Genomic DNA, 19606 nt, shown 5'->3' on the forward strand with positions numbered 1-19606 from the left:
CATGAATGCAGAACTTCAAGGGATGCTTTTCTCCCTCTGGTCTCTGGTGTGTTCTCATTGTCATCTTAGGAGAGGGTGAGATATGGAGACCAAGGATTTTCTTATGGGCCTGGTTAAGAAGAAGAAATACAAATAACCTTATAGAGCAGCCAGATAAAAGGGTTTTACTGGTTGGATTTCAGGGTAAGAGTGTAGGTACTGAAGCATGGTATGTGTTTATTGGGAAGAATTTTACCATAAACGCTTACCAATTATTGGTAGAGGAATACTTTTCCTCTCTCTAAATAGATTTCAAAATCTTAAATCATTATCACTCATAATTTTCTCATTATTTTCATTCTTCCTTTTTTTCTCAGTGGTTTATGTAATATAAATAATGTAGTATTTTAATAAGTAGATACATAATGTTTATGTACCCTCTACCCAGATGTTTTTAAAATTCAGACATCTGCTGGTGATAAAGACAGGAGATGACTGAGCTGTCAGAGGGCTGATTGTTTACAGCAAGGTGTAGATGGGTTGGCGTTCTAAGACATGATGAGTGAGCAGATACATGCAGACATATCATGGAAATGTTATGCAGAATGATATATTAAGGTGATGACAGAGTACCTGCAAGTTGTACTTTAGACAGAGTGGTCAGGAAGGGCTTTTCTGAGGAGGTGATATGTCCTCTGAGTGCTGACAGACAAGAAGGAACTAAGCACATGGAGTACTCTAGGCAGAGGGAGTAGCGGGGGCAAAGGCTCAGAGGCAGTGACCATCCCGGCGGGTACAACAGTCAGTGTGACAGTGGTGTGGTGGAGGAGGGGTGCATGTTGACTGATTTAAAAGTCACATTACAGTAATTCTATGCACTTTTCTTTTTACCTAATGTCCCAAAATCAACATGTATCTTATAATCAGTGACATTTTACACTCATATCTGCCTGCTGGCAGTTGTACTGTAGTTGCCATTGCTTTTGCATGGACAAACTTGTTTGTAGCTATTCATGTTCTGTAGTTGAGAAGAATTACTCATCAATATGTGTGGATTTTATTTCCTTTGAAATTATTTAGTTTTTAATAAATATTTCTTAGAAAGCTTATTTCTACAGTTTGTATAACTATAACTTCAAACCATTTTGTATTGTTTAGATTTGGGGAGTAAATCAGTGAGAGTAAACCACTGAGAGTGAGAGACCTCTCTCTGTCTGAACCTTTTTTTTTTTTTTTTGCATTTTTATTTTTTTAACAGGTTTATTTTTAAAAATTTTTTATTTAGTAAATATAAATTTTCAAAGTACAGTTAATGGATTACAGTGGCTTCCTCCCCCATAATTTCCCTCCCACTCACACACCTCCCATCTCCCATTCCCTCTCCCATTCCATTCACATCAAGATTCATTTTCAATTCTCTTTATATACAGAAGATCGATTCAGTATATATTAAGGAAAGATTTCATCAGTTTGCACCCACACAGAAACACAAAGTGTAAAATACTGTTTCAGTACTGGTTATAGCATTACTTCACATTGGACAACACACTAAGGACAGATCCCACATGAGAAATAGGTACACAGTGACTCCTGTTGTTGACTTAACAATTTGACACTCTTGTTTATGGCATCAGTAATTTCCCTAGGCTTTAGTCATGAGTTGCCAAGGCTATGGAAGCCTTTTGAGTTCGCCAACTGCGATCTTATTCAGACAGGGTCATAGTCAACGTAGAAGTTCTCTCCTCCCTTCAGAGAAAGGTACCTCCTTCTTTGATGGCCCCATTCTTTCCACTGGGATCTCACTTGCAGAGATCTTCCATTTAGGTCTTCCTTTTTTTTTTTTTTTTCCAGGGTGTCTTGGCTTTCCATGCCTAAAATACTCTCATGGGCTCTTCAGCCATATCTGAATGCCTTAAGGGCTGATTCTGAGGCCAGAGTGCTATTTAGGACATCTGCCATTCTATGAGTCTACTGTGGATCCTGCTTCCCATGATGGATCGTTCTCTCCCTTTTTGATTCTATCAGCTAGTATTAGCAGTGAGTAAGGGACAAATATCATATGTTCTCCCTGATCGGCGACAACTAACTGAGCAGCAAAGGGGAAACCTGTTGAAGTAAAATGGACACTATGAGAAACAGTGACTTGATCAGCTCTTGTCCTGACTGTTGATGTACAATGTAATATTTTAGCCATTTTAGTATTTTCTCTTTGTTTTGTTCTAGTACTATTGGTTGAACTCTGTGATTAACACACAATTATTCTTAGGTGTTTAAATTTTAACTGAAAAATTATCCCTATTAAATATAAGAGTGGGAATAAGAGAGGGAGGAGATGTACAATTTGGGACATGCCCAATCGGACTTGCCCCAAATGGTGGAGTTAGAATCATGCCGGGGGATCCCAATACAATCCCTTCAAGGTGGCATGTACCAATCCCACCTCACTAGTCCAAGTGATCAATTTCAGTTCACAATTGATCACACTGATAGGTCTAAGAGTCAAAGGGATCACACAAACAAATCTAGTGCATTTTTATTTTTAATTGATTGATCGAATAATTAATTAATTATTTTTCCCATAAATCTTTTTTAAAAGATTCATTTTATTTATTTAAAAGACAGAGTTACAGAGAGAGGTCGTTTATCTGCTGTGTCACTCCCCAGATGGTTGCAATGACTGGAGCTGTGCCGCTCCAAAGCCAGGAGCCAGGAGCTTCCTCCAGGTCTACCACATGGGTGCAGGGGTCCAAGGTCTTGGGCCATCCTCCACTGCTTTCCCAGGCCATAGCAGAGAGCTGAATTGGCTTCAGACTGGTGCAGCTCCAGCCACTGCAGCCAACTGGGGAGTGAACCATCAGATGGAAGCTTCCTTTCTCTCATAGAGAGAGGAGAGGCACTGAGGAGAGAGGGGAGGGTGAAAGGTCTTCCATCTACTGATTCACTCCCCAAATATCCTACATATTGGAAGCAGGGCTAAACTGAAGACAAGAGTATGCAACCCCATCTGGGTCTCCTCTATGGGTGGCAGGAACTCAAGTTCCTGCATTATAAGGAAGCTTGGCAAGAAGTGCAACAGCCAGGACTTGAACCAGCACTCTGATATAAGAAGCAGATATCCGAAGCAGTTGTAACCCACTGTGCCACAATGCCTACCCCTTGTTTCCCATTTTCTTGCTTTCACATGGGTTATTTGATATTTTTTCAGAATTCAAATTTGATTCATCTATAGTGCTCTGAATTTTATCTCTCTCTATATGTTTAGTGTTTACCATAGATATCACAACATGTAACTTACGCAGTTGACATTTTAGTACTTTAAGAAAACTATGAAAATCTTACTTCTATTTAATTAGTTTTACCTTTTCCTATTTTGAAAAATTATCTTAAGTATTTCCTCTATGTACATTGAGTGCAATATCAAATGATATATATATATATATATATATATATATATATATATATATTTTGCTCCAGCTGCAGGCAGTGGCTTTACTCACTATGCCACAGAGCCTGCCCCAAATAAATAAATCTTAAAAAAATGAGGGTACTGACACTATGACCTGGTGGTGACTAGTGGTGCCTGCAGTGCCAGAATCCCATATGGGCACCTGTTCATTTCCTGGCTGCTCCATTTCCGATCCAGCTCCCTGTTAATGATTCTAGGAAAGCAGCAGAAGATGATCAATTCTTTGGATCCCTGCACCTGCATGGGAAATCCTGAAGAAACTCCTGGCTCCTGGCTTCAGAACGGTTCTGTTGCAGCCCTTTGGGGAGTGAGCCAGTCAATGGAAGACCTGTCTCTCTATTACTGCCACTCCGTAACTCTCCCTTTCAAATAATTACATAAATACATCTTAAAAAATAAAGTGGGAAACAAAAGAATGAGAAAAAGCAACAAGAGAAACAGAATACAAATATAGAGTAGTTCCTAAGACATAAATAAGTCAATAAATTATTTAAATAAATTAAATGGAAGGCTCAACTAAAGGAAAGATTATCAAGTGCATTTAAAAGTGATCAATTTATATACTGTCTGTAACTTCAAGTATAACAGTATGAAGCTACTTCAAAATATTTCTGAAAAATTGAATTAAAATATCAGGCTATTTTGGTACAAAAATTTTTAAATGTGAAAACAGCCTTGTGGCATAGCAGCTAAAGGCACCCATCTGGTATTCTGGCATCCCATATGAGCACTTGTTCATGTCCTGGCTGCTCCACTTTCTTTTCTTTTCTTTTTTTAAGAATTATTTTATTTATTTGAAAGGCAGAGTTACAGAGAGAGGTATTCCATTCCTCTGGTTCACTCCCCAAATGGCCGCAACGGCCAGAGCTGAGCTAATCTGAAGCCAGGAGCTAGGAGCTTCTTCTGGGTCTCCCAGGAGGGTGCAGGGGGCCCAAGAATTTGGGCAATTTTGTACTGCTTTCCCAGGCCATAGCAGAGAGTTGTATTGGAAGTGGAGCAGCTGGGACTCGAACCTGGTGGCCATGTAGGATGCTGCTCTACAGGCTGGGGCCTTAACCCACTACACCACAGCACTGGCCCCTGCTCCACTTTTGATCCAGCTCCTTTATAATGGCCTGGGAAAAGCAGTGAAATACAACCAAAGTACTTTGACCTCTGCATCCATGTGGGAGACCAGGAAGAAACTCCTGGCTCCTGGCTTTGATCTGGCCCAATACTGGCCATTGTGGACATCTGAGAAGTGAACCAGCAGATGGAAGATCTCTGTCTCTGTCTCTTTCAGTAACTCTGCCTTTCAAATAGATAAATAAATCTTCAAAAAATTTAAATGTATGCATTTTCCATGAATTTTGTGAACTGTCCTCATATAAGTAGATTGAAAGTAAAAGAATAGGAGAAGAATACCTAACATATATGCCAGGCATTTCTCAAAGAAGGTGCAAAAATAATATTGAAAAAAAAGTACATAGCATTCCTGTTTTTTACAGCTCAGATTCAATTATTTGTGGGTTCAGAATGTGTGTTTATATGCTGTGGGAAGAATAAGAGCAAGAAACAGATAAATGTATAACTATGGACAAATGATGTGAATTCTGCAGTGATCATACTGCTTTTCTATTTGGGAATGTGGATGTGATTCATTTGGTAGGAAACCAAGTGTATGTAGAATGTTGTTCCAAAAAATGAATGTCATTATCTTAAACCAGGCTGTAGATGCAGGGTAAGTAATCTCTGTCAGCTGCAAATTCTGATCTCTGGGGAAGCAGATGAAGAACATAGGTCTTCCAACTTTTAATGAGATCCCTTGATTTTCTCAACCATAAAAACCCTTGGGCCATATTAGTAGTTGGCATTTCTGGTACTGGAAAACACTACTTATCATACACTAGGCTGGCAAGAAAACTCCGGTCAAAGCCATCACCCAAAACAATGACCTGTTATTCATGGCGTCCTAGAGTCTGGATAACTGAGGAATGTGTTCTAGTCCCTCATTCCCAAACTAGCCTCAAACAAAAAGTATCTCCTTTCTGGTCTGTTCATTGGTAAAATTCATCAGCATCACTTGCTCCTTCGTGAAAATAGGGGAGAAGTATTAACAAGGTCCTCCCTTGGATCTCAAGACAAGAGGGTGAGTGTTGATTGTGTCTGTTCTGCTAACTCCTTCCAAATCCTATTTGTGGGAGCCTGGGAATCCTTGTAATGTCTTATCTTTTCTTTGCTGAGAACTCTATTGACCCTGAGGTAGGCAGACATGGACTGGAGATGCTATAGAGGAAGAGTTGTCTTAGAGACCCTGCATCTCTTTCCTGCAGAAATTGCCTTCCCAGATGTACTCGACACTAATCTTTACACATTCTCTCCATTGTATAAACTGCAAAAAATGAAGATGCACAGAGGATAGGCTGGAGTTCTCTTCCCCATTCTGGGTTTCAATGTCATTAGAGTAGGGATGGGTGAAAAGATCTGGGTTCTCATATTTTTAAATTCCTATTTTTTTCTCTTTCCACAGATATGTCCAACGGAAGAATAGCCTCAGGAAATGACTCCTCAGTGACTGAGTTTATCCTGCTGGGATTAACTCAACAGACAGAACTGCAGCTGCCTCTCTTCTTCCTCTTCCTGGGAATCTATGTGGTCACTGTGGTGGGGAACCTGGGTTTGATTGTTCTGATTGGTCTGAACCCTCACCTGCACACTCCCATGTACTACTTCCTCTTCAATCTGTCCTTCATTGATCTCTGCTACTCCTGTGTCATAAGTCCCAGAATGCTGGTGAGTTTTGTGAAACAGAACATCATCTCCTATGCTGAGTGCATGACTCAGCTCTTTTTCTACTCCTTTTTTGTAATTGATGAGTGCTGTATCTTGACATCAATGGCCTATGATCGGTATGTGGCCATCTGCAAGCCCCTGCTGTACAAAGTCACCATGTCCCTTCAGGTCTGCCTCATGCTAACAGTATGGACATTTGTAATGGGGTTTGCAGGTGCTGTGGCCCACACTGCATGCATGCTGAGACTCACTTTCTGTGACAGCAACATCATCAATCATTTTGCATGTGACATCCATCCACTTCTCCAGCTCTCCTGCACAAGCACCTACATCAATGAGCTGGTGGCTTTCATTGTGGTGGGAATCAATGTAACAGTGCCCAGTCTCACCCTCTTTGTTTCTTATACTCAGATCCTCTCCAACATCCTCCGCATCCATTCTACCCATGGCAGGTCCAAAGCCTTCAGTACTTGCAGTTCACACATAATTGCTGTTTGTCTCTTCTTTGGATCTGCAGCATTCATGTTCCTAAAGCCTTCTCATGCTGAGTCTCTGCCTCAAGATAAAGTACCCCCTATTTTTTATACCATTGTGGGGCCAATGATGAATCCTTTCATCTATAGCTTGCGGAACAAAGATGTCCATGTTGCACTGAGTAAGACTTTGAAGAAAAGCATCCTTTTTAAATCATAGCTGTGTTTTTGTTACAGATTCCAATTCCTAATAAGGGCACATTACATATAAATTCAGAGAGAGAAGAGTAAACAATCCAAATAAAAATGCAAATGATTTAATGATATGAAAAATAATTAGTTGTAGGTATCATTCACAACTCAAGAAAATGAATGTAAAAGGAGTATTAGACCTTCAATCATTCAGAGAGAATTTGTAGAACAGTTCCTCCTATTATTCTCCAGCTTCCTTTAAGTAATTATGGTGTTATTAGGAGGAAAAGCTGGATGACACTAACTTCTAGGGCCTCAGGGTTGGAATATAGATGCTGGGTCATGCTATACATTAACTGGAACAATATTCCTACAAGTGTTTTATGATGCATTGTGGAGAAATTTTTCCCTTTCACCAAATAGATTTTAAAATCTTAATTCACCATCAGTCATATTTTCTCTGTATTATTATTGTTTATTTGAAATACAGAGTGAGAGTGAGAGTGAGAGTGAGAGTGAGAGTGAGAGTGAGAGAAAGAGAGAGAGAGAGATAAATCTTCTATTCGCTGCTTCATACTCCCCAAATGACTGAAAAGGCAGAGCTGGACCAAGCTGAAACCAGAGACCAGGACCTCAACCCAGGTCTCCTATGAATGTGACTGGGACCCAGCTATTGGAGGCATCACCTGCCATCTCCCAGGTTGTACATAAACTGGAAGCTAGATTACAGTATGAAATGTAGGCATTCCAAGCAGCAGCTTAGCTGTTGTACACAAATAGCAAGCTGCTCCAGTTCTGATCCAGCTCCCTGTTGATGTGCCTGGGAAAGCAGCAGAAGATTGGCTCCTGCAGCCATGCAGGACAACTGGATGAAACTCTTAGATCCCAGTTTTGGCCTGGCTCATCCCCAGATGTTGTGGCCATTTTGGGGAGTAAACCAGTGGATGGAAGACCTCTCTTGTCTCTGTAATTCTGCCTTTCAAATAAAATAAATAAATCTTTTTAAAAATTCAGAGCTATTTAGTGTTATTTAAAAGATAATGTGTAGTGGATTTCACTACAGATCACCATAGAACCGTTGGCATAACTCCAGGATATGTTACAAATTAGATAAGATGGGAGGAGAAAGAAGAGTTAATGTTTTTATGTGATTAGTATCAAATAAGTTATTTTTGGGTGAAAATAACAACCACTTTTCAAAGGTTGCAAAGCCTTGATCCCTAAAGTTTATTTCCTAAATCTTTGCCTGCACACATAATATCCTATTATATATCCCTCCTAACCACACCACTGTCACGCTGCTTGTCACACTCATCAGGATGGTCTGCGACTTTGCCTCAGCCACTCTGTCTGACTGGAATGCTCCATGTGCTTGGCTCCCTCCTGTCAATAAGTTCTCAGTGTAAATTTCACCTCCTCAAAAAGCCCTCCCTGGCCACCAGTTCAAAGACATCATACAAGTACTCTCTGTATCATTGCTTTAGTATAAGACTCTATATGACACTTCTAGGATACGTACACATGTATCTGGTCACTCATTGTGTGTCCTTATTCAAAAGTTTAATCCATTAAATGGCTTTTACTCTGAGTGAGATAAGGTATTTGTGAAATCACTATTGTATAGTTCATGAATTGACTTGAAAAAATAGAATTAAGAAAGCAGAACTCGGCTGGTGCCGCGGTTCACTTGGCTAATCCTCCGCCTGTGGTACCAGCACCCCGGGTTCTAGTCCCGGTTGGGGCATCAGATTCTGTCCCAGTTGCTCCTCTTCCAGTCCAGCTCTCTGCTGTGGCGCGGGAAGGCAGTGGAGGATGGCCCAAGTGCTTGAGCCCTGCACCTGCATGGGAGACTAGGAGGAAGCACCTGGCTCCTGGCTTCGGATCAACACAGTGCACCGGCCGCAGCGCGGTGGCCTTTGCGGCCATTTTGGGGGGGTGAACCAAAAGGAAGACCTTTATCTCTGTCTCTCTCTCTCTCTCTCACTGAGAGTGAGAGACCTCTCTCTGTCTGAACCTGTTTTTTTTTTTTTTTTGCATTTTTATTTTTTTCAACAGGTTTTTTTTTTAAATTTTTTATTTAGTAAATATAAATTTTCAAAGTACAGTTAATGGATTACAGTGGCTCCCCCCCCCATAATTTCCCTACCACTCACACCCCTCCCATCTCCTGCTCCCTCTCCCATCCCATTCTTCATCAAGATTCATTTTCAATTATCTTTATATTCAGATATATACTAAGTAAAGATTTCAACAGTTTGCACCCACACAGATACACAAAGTATAAAGTACTGTTTGGGTAGTAGTTTTACTGTTAATTCTCATAGTACAACACATTAAGGACAGAGGTCCTACATGGGGAGTAAGTGCACAGTGACTCCCGCTGTTGATTTAACAATCGACACTCTTATTTATGATGTCAGTAGTCACTCAAGGCTCTCATCATGAGCTGCCAAGGCTATGGAAGCCTCTTGAGTTCAGTAACTCTGATCTTATTTAGACAAGGCCATAGTCAAAGTGGAAGTTCTCTCCTCCCTTCAGAGAAAGGTACCTCCTTCTGTGATGGCCGGTTCTTTCTGCTGGGATCTCACTTGTGGAGATCTTTCATTTAGGTCATTTTTTTTTGCCAGAGTATTTTGTCTTTCCATGCCTGAAATACTCTCTTGGGCTTTTTAGCTGGATCTGAATGCACTAAGGGCTGATTCTGAGGCCAGAGTGCTGTTCAGGGCATTTGCCACAGAATGCGCTTTAAAAAATTTTTTTTTATTTATTTGAAAGTCAGAGAGAGAGGAAAAGACAGACACACACAGAGAGAGAGATTGTTCATCCTTTGTTTCACTCTGAAGATAACCGCAAGGCCTGGGCCTGGGTTGGAATCTAGGAGCCAGTAACTCCATTCTTGTCTCCCACATGGGTGGCAGGTTCCTAACCCTTGGGTCACCTTGTGTTGTGTGTCAGCAGGGAGCTAGATTGGAAGTGGAGCAGCCAGGCCTGGAACTGATTCAGCACTTACGAAGGATGCTGGCATCCCAGGGTGCAGCTTAACCTGCTCTGCCACAATGCCTTCCCCAGGAATTCCAATTTTTTAAGTGCATTCTAACGTATGATTTCTCCCCCCACCCCCACCATTCTTTTCAAAGTGAATTACTTTATGTTTTATGATAAAAGCCATATTAAGGTAGAAATTGATATATCATTTTGATTTTGGTAGCATTTCCCTGAAGATTAGTGTGGAAATGACCAATAACAAATTGGAGCCATTTGTGTTAAAACCCTGATCAAAATCAAATGACAGGTGTACCTAAGGAAGAGATCTTGAATTGGCATTGTGATAAGTGAATTGAGCTGCTGTGTGAGATGCTTGCTTCCTATATGGGAGTGCATGGGATCGAATCTCTCCTCCTCTTCCACTTCAGCTCCTGCTTATGCACCTGGGAGACAACAGATGATGGTCCAAGTACTTGGGTTTGTGCCACCTACATGAGAGACCAGGATAGAGCTCCTGGTTCCTGACTTCAGCCTGTCCAGCCCTGGATTGGAGAATCAGCCAGTGTGTGGAAATTCTGTCTCTCTTTCTCTTTTCCCTTCTCCATTTCAAATAAATAAACTTTTATGTTCACTCCAGAAACACCTGTGTATTGCACTTCTCCTTGAACCAGATATTATCATAGGAAATTTCTCTGGCCTGCAGTATTTTAGACAAGGTCCTGGTATCAGGAAAGTTGCCTAGAAGAACTGACTCTGAGAAGGGAAAAACACTCACTCCTGCACTATGTTCTTTTGCCCAGTGAGCTTTATTGAAAAGAGCTTGCATATACTTTACTCTCTCTCTGAAAGTTACTCCTTTGTCCTGATTTCCTCAGATGTATCCAGGAATTTGACAGCATGCCCAAGCTGTATTACAACACTTCTGCTATTGCAAAATAAAATCTCATGTTCTTTTGGACCTATATATGATTTTTTAAATAATTTTGACACTAGTATTGCATAATACTAATACTGCATAAAACCAACAGTTTTTCTCTGGATTCAGAGTCCCGAGTGCTCACCATTCTATAATAGGACAACTCCAGTTGTTTTTCTCTATACTCACACTCAACATGTGACGAGGCCAAGGCAACTTCAGCTGGCTGACAAGGTCACAGCAGAAGGTCTGTCTCAGCAAGGCATGAGAAGGACAGCTGCGGTCCTCTTGGTGGTTTTAGGTTTGATGGGAACTACAAGCTGGAGCTTCCTGGTGGTCCTGCTAATGGTTGCTGTATTCCTAATTTTATAGAAGAGCACTTAGTCTCATAACCTCCAATATGTCCATTGCCTTATAGAAGTTTAATCAAGCAGAATGTTAGTGTAGAAGAGAGGGTTAATGCCTTATGCAAGGTTGAGCTGCTTGTAGAAAAGAATTAAAAGGCAACAGGCTCTCTGGTATATACTTCCCACTAGAATAAAGATAGATGTTAATAAAGCTTTAATTCACTATATGCTACAAATACTACAATGGTTAGGATGTCAAAACTGTAGAAGAGAGCTAAGTGAACCTTTAAATAAGTACAATAAAGAAATTAAAAAATTACAGAAAGAATTGCAAAGAGGGAATACATTTTAAAAAGGGTCTACTTTGAACTTGGGGCTTCTAGTAAAGATTAGATTAGAAAGGTACTATTCTAGCTTATGTAGCCAATTTCTGCATAGTTCAGCAGCACTTGAGGCCCTGGCTTGTGGGGGCAGCCTGTTATCTTGCACCTGTCTGTGATTGTTACCCATGCTCTAATAAGTCCTTGAAAATCAAAAAAACTGTAATTAGAAAAAATGGACAACAGGCTTTTCATTGTAAGAAGAAAAAATCATTATGTGGCTTATGATATAAAAATAAAGTCTGGGGCTCGAGAGCCAGAGCCATGCCACCAGCACTGCTGTGAGTGTCTCTCATTTCTTCGAGCGCCAACACCTCTCACACCTTGGGGCCCCTGGACTGGCTGGAGCTGGTCTCCGGCAAACATGAAACATTTCTGTGAGGTGTGTGAGGTATTTCCCTACCAACCAATTCTCTCACACCTGGGTTTCCTATAATTTACCTCCATTCTGACCCTGTCTATCAGAAGTTAGTGTTAAATCTCAGGTTGCGGGTGAGTTTCACAAGAACAACCTAAGCACAGCCTGTGCAAGGGCAGGCTGTTAGCTGTGCTTCTGACTGACTGGCTCTAAATCAGTTGCACTTTCAATTCTCATGTTCCATCATGAAGGTGATCATAATCAGCATGATCATGAGAGTCATCATGGCTCAGAGGACTCAGGAAAGCTCTTTATTTACACACGGGTTATACAGCTGAGGAACAGCAGATGAAAGTGATGCTAAGGAGAGGTTTGGAAGGGTCCTCAGTACATGTGCTTTGTTCCTGTAGGGCTGGGGAGCATCATGAGGCAAGCAGATGTGTTCTTGTTCACCAACTCAGAAGCTCCCTGAATTCCTTCCTTTTGGTTTTCTTTGGAGGTATCATTAAATAGACAAGATTAATTAAGTCATTAGCCATTAGTGACCCACTCAATATTCCACATCTCCTTTCTCCCTAGGGACCAAAGAGTGGGACTGAGAATAGGGCTGATAACTGTACTCACATGAGTGTTTCCCATGCAGCCAGTCCCCATCCTGTCAGTATCCAGGAGCCCTAGCCATCTGCAGTCTCATTAGCATAAAAGACATGTATGCTTGACAAATACCTGGATGAAGAACAAAAATGTTTTCTTATTGTCAGTTATAATTTCACAGTGATATTGAAGCACTTTTATGTATATAATATGTGCGTTATACATGTATCTACCTTATGGAAATGTCTATTAAACTTATATAAATATTATTAAATTAGATTATTTCATTTTACTTTTACTATTGAGTTTTAGGAGTCCCTCTTATGTTGTGGATATTAAGCCTTTATCAGATATATTTTTTGAACAACTTTTTTTAGCTTTCTTGTTTTCTTTTTTGTTGACAATTTCTGCACTTATTTTTACATTTTTATTGATTATTTATTTGTCAAGGAGGGAGGTCGAGAGAGAGAGAGAGAGAGAAAGAGAAAGGCAGGCAGGAAGGAAGGCAGAAACAAAGACAGGGACAGATAAAAAAGAGGCACAGAGTGAGATCTCCCATTCTTTGATTCATTACTCAAATGATCACTGCAATTGTGGCTGGCTGAAGCTAAAACCAGGAGCTAAGAACACAAGCCCGTATCTCCCATGTGGGAGATAGGGACTCAATTACTTGAGTCCCTGAGTGTGTATTGGTAGGCAGCTAGATTGGAAGTAGAGTTGGGACTCAATACCTGACACTTTGTTCCATATTAGATATGAGTGTATATAGCAGTTTTAAATGACAAATGTATAGAAATGGAGAAATTATTAATGATTCCCAGGAGTTATTGTAGGAATGAAGGCAGCAGCAAAGACTTGACTAAAAAAGATTACATTGCAGGTAAATAATGACTTTAATTCTAAGCTCTACATTAGAACCCTGGATAAAATACTTCTTGCTATGTGATTTGATGTAGCATAAACTTCCAGGGAATATTTCTGACTCTTGTGTCACCTAATTAAGAGTTGTTAACATTTCCATAGTGAGCACACAGTTTAATTAATCACTAAGGTCCTCATCATTGTTGTAGACTAAGGAATATCACTCTCATGGGCTCCATGGCAAGTTTTCCCTGACGAATTTTGAAGATCCTGAAAATAGCAATTGAGATATATTTTAGTAGTGATGGTGTTTTAAATTATCCCAATAGTAAAATTAAAAATAGGGGTTTCACTTTTTTTCTTGCCTCTGCTCTTTCTTTTTACTCACCTAAACCCATGAGTTTACTAAAATAATTAACTGATTTAAGAGTTGCTGCAGGGGACAGAAACAAAAAGAGAGAAAGTTAATGAGACAAAGAGCCCCCAACAACTGGTTTACTCCCTAAATGACTTTAATGGCCAGGGGCCTGAAACCAGGAGCCAGGAAGTCAATCTGGGTCTACCATACACATGGCAGGAGTCCAACCATTTTAGGGATCACCACTGCCTCTCAGGTTCCATTATTAGCAGTAGCTGGAATCAGGAACCAGAGTCTGGGGTTGAGTCAAGAGATTCCAGAGTGGGACACAGGCATTTCAACTGTCTAAGAAGTAGGCCAAATGCCACCCTCGTCCTATAGTATCTCTGGCAATCATCTCCATATGTTTTCTTCACATTTTAACCTTTCTAGCTCCCTTTATTTTTGCATTTACCTGTCATGTATTTCTGTGTGGATGTCTAGTTGGTAACTGGATTCTACCATATTCAAAACTGACTGTGTTTTTTTAACCAACATTCCTATTTTTTCTAAATTTGTTTGTAACAACAACATCATTTACTAAAACATATGGGTTAGTATATTTGGGAAGTTCTTGTCTATTTTTAATTCAAATTATGAGAAGTTCTGGTGAACATTCACTTGTAAACTTATTGCACATGTCTGTTTCTTAGAACTACTCACAATGGCGTTGTTAATCCAGGACATCTTGTTGAAAATAATTCATAAGCTGATGAATTAAAAATATAATTGCTACCTGAAGCTCTTTACATTATGTTTTCACCTACAATAGTTTCTCTCTCTCTCTCTCTCTTTTTTTTTTTTTTTTGACAGGCAGAGTGGACAGTGAGAGAGAGAGACAGACAGAGAGAAAGGTCTTCCTTTGCCGTTGGTTCACCCTCCAATGGCCAGCGCGGCCAGCGCACTGTGGCCGGCGCATTGTGCTGATCCAATGGCAGGAGCCAGGTACTTCTCCTGGTCTCCCATGGGGTGCAGGGCCCAAGCACTTGGGCCATCCTCCACTGCACTCCCAGGCCACAGCAGAGAGCTGGCCTGGAAGAGGGGCAACCGGGACAGAATCCGGCGCCCCGACCGGGACTAGAACCCGGTGTGCTGGCACTGCAAGGCGGAGGATTAGCCTAGTGAGCCGCGGCGCCGGCCTACAATAGTTTCTTACTTCACATTTTCACTATTTCAATTCTTTTCCAATAAAGAAATAAAAATCTTAAGTGATTCCTGGTGAACAGATCCTTGGATTTTGCACTTGAGAGGTTTCTATATTGATCCAATTCTGGTCTTGTTCTGAGTTCATGCTCTTTTTTTTTTTTTTTTTTTTTTTTAATTTATTTGACAGGTAGAGTTACAGACAGTGAGAGGGAGAGACAGAGAGAAAGGTCTTCCTTCCATTGGTTCACTCCCCAAATGGCCGCCATTGCCAGCACTGCGCTGATCCGAAGCCAGAAGCCAGGTACTTCTTCCTGGTCTCCAACATGGGTGCAGGCACCCAAGCACTTGAGCCATCCTCCACTGCCCTTCCAGGCCACAGCAGAGAGCTGGACTGGAAGAGGAGTAACTGGGACTAGAACCCAGTGCCCATATGGGATGCTGGTGCCGCAGGTGGAGGATTAACCAAGTGAGCCATGGTGCCAGCCCCTGAGTTAATGCTCTTGTAGTCCTGTGGGGAGACAATGGGACCTCTTGGGGAGCCTGTGCAAGTTCTCAATATGAGGGTCAGAAAGGAGAGAAATGTGAGTCTTTAACTGTGCTCTTTACCTCTACTCTGACGTTCTCTTTGGTGGCCTCTAAGTGTATACGTGCCCTACCCAATGTTTTTCCTATGCTACATTCAGGTCTATAAGTATAAACACAGAGACTACTTAAATTTCTGCTTGAGGAACAATACTTCTTAGCAACTGTAGGTTAAAGGAAAGATGTAGAGGAAATTATAATTCAATTATTCTTTTACTTTGTGAGTACCTAATGCATATGCCAGATACTTATTGAGTACCTAACACATGTTCCAAGTATTTCTCTGAGTTGCTGCAGAAGTAACATTGCAGAAAATGGGTAATATTCCTGCTCTTTAGGAGCTTAAAATCAAATGATTTAGGGAGTAGAATATGTGTTTATGTGATATCAGAAGAATAAGAAAAATAAACAGATGAATTTATAATATTTGATATATGAAGAGTTAATGTGGAAGCGGGAGAGGTCACCCAACCTTTCTTTTTGAAAGAAAGCCTGACCTCTGGATTTATCACTGGAGAAACACTGATTTTCCAGTTTTTAATTAGGTCCCTTGGATTTCCTAACTTATAAACATCTTTGAGTCATATTAGCAAGTGGCTTTATTGGTGCTGGTACATGCTATTTAACACCCCCAAAGCTGTGAAGACACTCGAGGGAGAGCCACTGTGAGAATCCTTGATCTGTTTGTCTTATGGCTTCCCAGATCCTGGGAGACAGGAGTGTGATTTGGCTATCTCAGTTGCCAACTTGCTCAAAGCAAATGGAAATCTCTTTTCTGGGCTGCTCGCTTCTACAATCGATCAAAACTAATTTCCCCTGTGTATTAAGCATGAAGAGTTAAAAAGGCCCTCCCCTGACTCCTGTTGCAGAATGGTGAGTGCTGATGTATCTTTCCCATTATTTGCCTCCAAAATGTTGTTTGTGGGAACCAAGGAGTCCTCAAAATGCACCATCCCCTTTCATGTGAGACCACAATTGACCCTGAAGAAGGCACTGGTGGACTGTAATGCTGCAGAGTCAAGAGTGAAAAAGAGTCCCTGGATCTCCTTCCTACAGAAATTGCCTATAGGTTTCTTTACATTAATCTTTACACTTTAACTCAGTTAAAAAATTGTAGGAAATGAAGCTGCATAGAGGGTGGGCTTGAGTTAACTTCTCTATTGTGGGTACAGCTGGAGTACACTACCTCTTCTGTGTTGCATTCCCATTAGACTTAAGTGAGTGGAATCAACATTTTAATATTCCTATTTTTCCACTTCTCACAGATATGTCTGAGGGAAGAATGGCTTCGGGAAATGACTCCTCAGTGAGAGTTTATCCTGCTGGGATTAACTCAACAGCCAGAACTGCAGCTGCCTCTCTTCTTCCTCTTCCTGGGGATCTATGTGGTCACTGTGGCGGGGAACCTGGGCTTGATTGCTCTGATTGGTCTGAACCCTCACCTGCACACCCCCATGTACTACTTCCTCTGCAACCTGTCCTTCATTGATCTCTGCTACTCCTGTGTCATAAGTCCCAGAATGCTGGTGAGTTTTGTGAAACAGAACATCATCTCCTATGCTGAGTGCATGGCTCAGCTCTTTTTCTACTCCTTCTTTGTAATTGATGAGTGCTACATATTGACTTCGATGGTCTATGACCGATATGTGGCCATCTGTAAGCCCCTGCTGTACAAGGTCACCATGTCCCTTCAGGTCTGCTTCATGCTAATGGTGGGTGTGTATGCAATGGGGTTTGTGGGTGCTATGGCCCACACTGAATGCATGCTGAGACTTACCTTCTGTGACAGCAACACCATCAATCATTTTGCATGTGACATCCATCCACTTCTTCAGCTCTTCTGCATAATCACCTATGTCAACTAGCTGGTGGCTTTCATTGTGGTGGGCATCAGTGTAACAGTGCCCAGTCTCTCGCTCTTTGTTTCTTTTACCTGGATCCTCTCCAACATCCACATCCATTCTACCCATTGCAGGTCCAAAACCTTCAGTAACTGCAGCTCCCACATAATTGCTGTTGGCTTTTTCTTTGGATCTGCAGCATTCATGTTCCTTAAACCTTCGTCTGCTGGGTCTCTGGCTCATGATAAAGTGTCCACTATTTTTTATATCATTGTGGGGCAAATGATGAATCTGTTCATCTACAGTTGAGAAATAAAGACATTCACGTTGCATTGAGTAAGACTTTGAAGAAAAATGTCCTCTTCTAACGAAGCTGTCTTTGTTATAGAAGTCAATTCCTAGTTAAGGCACATGTTATATAAATTCATGGGAATAAGAGTAAGGACTCATAATTAAAATGCCAAGGATTTAGTAATAAGGAAAATTAGTTACAGATTTAAACATCATTTCAGAGAGTCTGAGAGTCGTACATTCCATTGTTCTACAGTTTCATTTTATGACTTATAATTATGTAAGGCTAAAGAGCTGGATGAGACTAACTGCTGGGTCTTCAGAGTAGAAATACAACTACCTGTGCATGTTATGTGTTCACTGGGAAGAACTTTATTACAAGTATTTAGAATCATTGGTGGAGGAATTTTTTCTTTTCACTAGATTGATGTAAAATGGTAATTCATTATCATTCATATCTTTATTATTTTCTTTTTTTCTCATTAGTTTTATATGATATAAACAATGTGGTATTTTCATAAGCAAATATTATGGAGCATCTACTCTGCACTAGGTTTTATTTAAATGCAAAGATCTTGTGGGGGCGTGAACACGAAGTGTCTGTGCTCTTACAGGGCTACTGCTCATAGCAAGGTGAGATGGAGTGCAGGTGTTCTTTAGGAGGAGACATGATGAGTGAGCAGATATAAGAGGAGATACCCTTAATGTGTTATGCAGAGTCACATGGATACAAAGATACAGAGAATATTGTGTGATTACTTTACACTGGGTCATCAGGAATTTTTTTGAGGAGGTGACATTTACAGTGACAGCTGACTTACAAGAGGGAACCAAGCACAAGGAACATTCTAGGCAGTGCGAGTATCTGTGGTAAAATCCCAGAGACAGTGACCACCCTGCAGAGTGAGGGCAGTGTGGCAGTGGTATGGTGGAGGGCAGGTACCTATTAGGATATGCATGTGGTATACAGGAAAAGAAACAACTGGAACAAGTCAAGGTATCCTCATCAGATGACTGGATAAAGAAAGTGTGGTATAGAAGCAGTAGAATATCATTCAACCATTAAAATTAATGAAATCATGCCATTTGCAGGAAAATGGACTGTACAACATCATGCTAAGTGAAATAATCCAGTCCCTGCAAGGCAAATATTCCATGATCTCACTCACATATGAGAGCTGAAGAAAATCCCTAAATTTGAACATGGGATGTGATTTACAGAGGGTGAAAATGGTGGGAGGCATAGACAGAGTTTGGATAAAAAAAAATAGGAGAAACTAGGTGTGGCTCATTAATTGTGACAAATAAACTAATACAAGATATTAATATTAGAGGAATCTAGGCATGGGACATAAGTGAATTCTCTATGCTACTTCATAATTTTTGCTTGTAAATTTAAACCTATTTTTTTCTTTTTAAAAATTATACAGAGGCCAGTGCCATGGCACAGTAGGCTAATCCTCCACCTGTGGCGCTGGCATCCCATATGGGTGCTGGTTCTAGTCCTGGCTGCTTCTTTTCCAATCCAACTCTCTGTTGTGGCCTGGGAAAGCAGTTGAAGATGGCCCAAGTGCTTGGGCCCCTGCACCCACACCAGGAAGAAGCAGCTGGCTCCTGGCTTCAGATCATCACAGCTCTGGTAGTTGCAGCCATTTGGGGAGTGAACCAACAAAGGGAGACCTTTCTGTCTGTCTTTCCCTCTCACTGTCTGTAACTCTACCTCTCAAATAAATAAATACAATCTTTTAAAAAATTATACAAAGAGATCAAATTGCATATATTTTTTTAAAGATTTATTTATTTAGGCCGGTGCCGTGGCTCAATAGGCTAGTCCTCTGCCTGTGGTGCTGGCACACCGGGTTCTAGTTCTGGTCCGGTAGCCAGATTCTGTCCTGGTTGCTCCTCTTCCTGTCCAGCTCTCCTCTGTGGCCCGGGAGGGCAGTGGAGGATGGCCCAAGTCCCTGGGCCCTGCACCCACATAGGAGACCAGGAGAAGCACCTGACTCCTGGCTTCGAATCACAGTGC

At 41.0% G+C, this 19606-nt stretch overlaps 1 protein-coding gene and 1 pseudogene across 1 annotated transcript; both read left to right on the plus strand.

Annotated features, from left to right (window-relative positions):
• Positions 1-5956: 5956 nt before the first annotated feature.
• LOC100356683 (olfactory receptor 8B3-like) lies at positions 5957-7088 on the plus strand. Its single transcript, XM_002708352.4, has one exon. The coding sequence runs from the start codon at positions 5957-5959 to the stop codon at positions 6908-6910; it is 954 nt and encodes a 317-aa protein (XP_002708398.4). The 3' UTR covers positions 6911-7088.
• Positions 7089-16715: 9627 nt separating this feature from the next.
• Positions 16716-17657, plus strand: LOC138846138 (olfactory receptor 8B3-like; annotated as a pseudogene).
• The last annotated feature ends 1949 nt before the right edge of the window (positions 17658-19606 follow it).

This window comes from Oryctolagus cuniculus, chromosome 1, assembly GCF_964237555.1.
Source record: "Oryctolagus cuniculus chromosome 1, mOryCun1.1, whole genome shotgun sequence".
Taxonomy (NCBI): Eukaryota; Metazoa; Chordata; class Mammalia; order Lagomorpha; family Leporidae; genus Oryctolagus; species Oryctolagus cuniculus.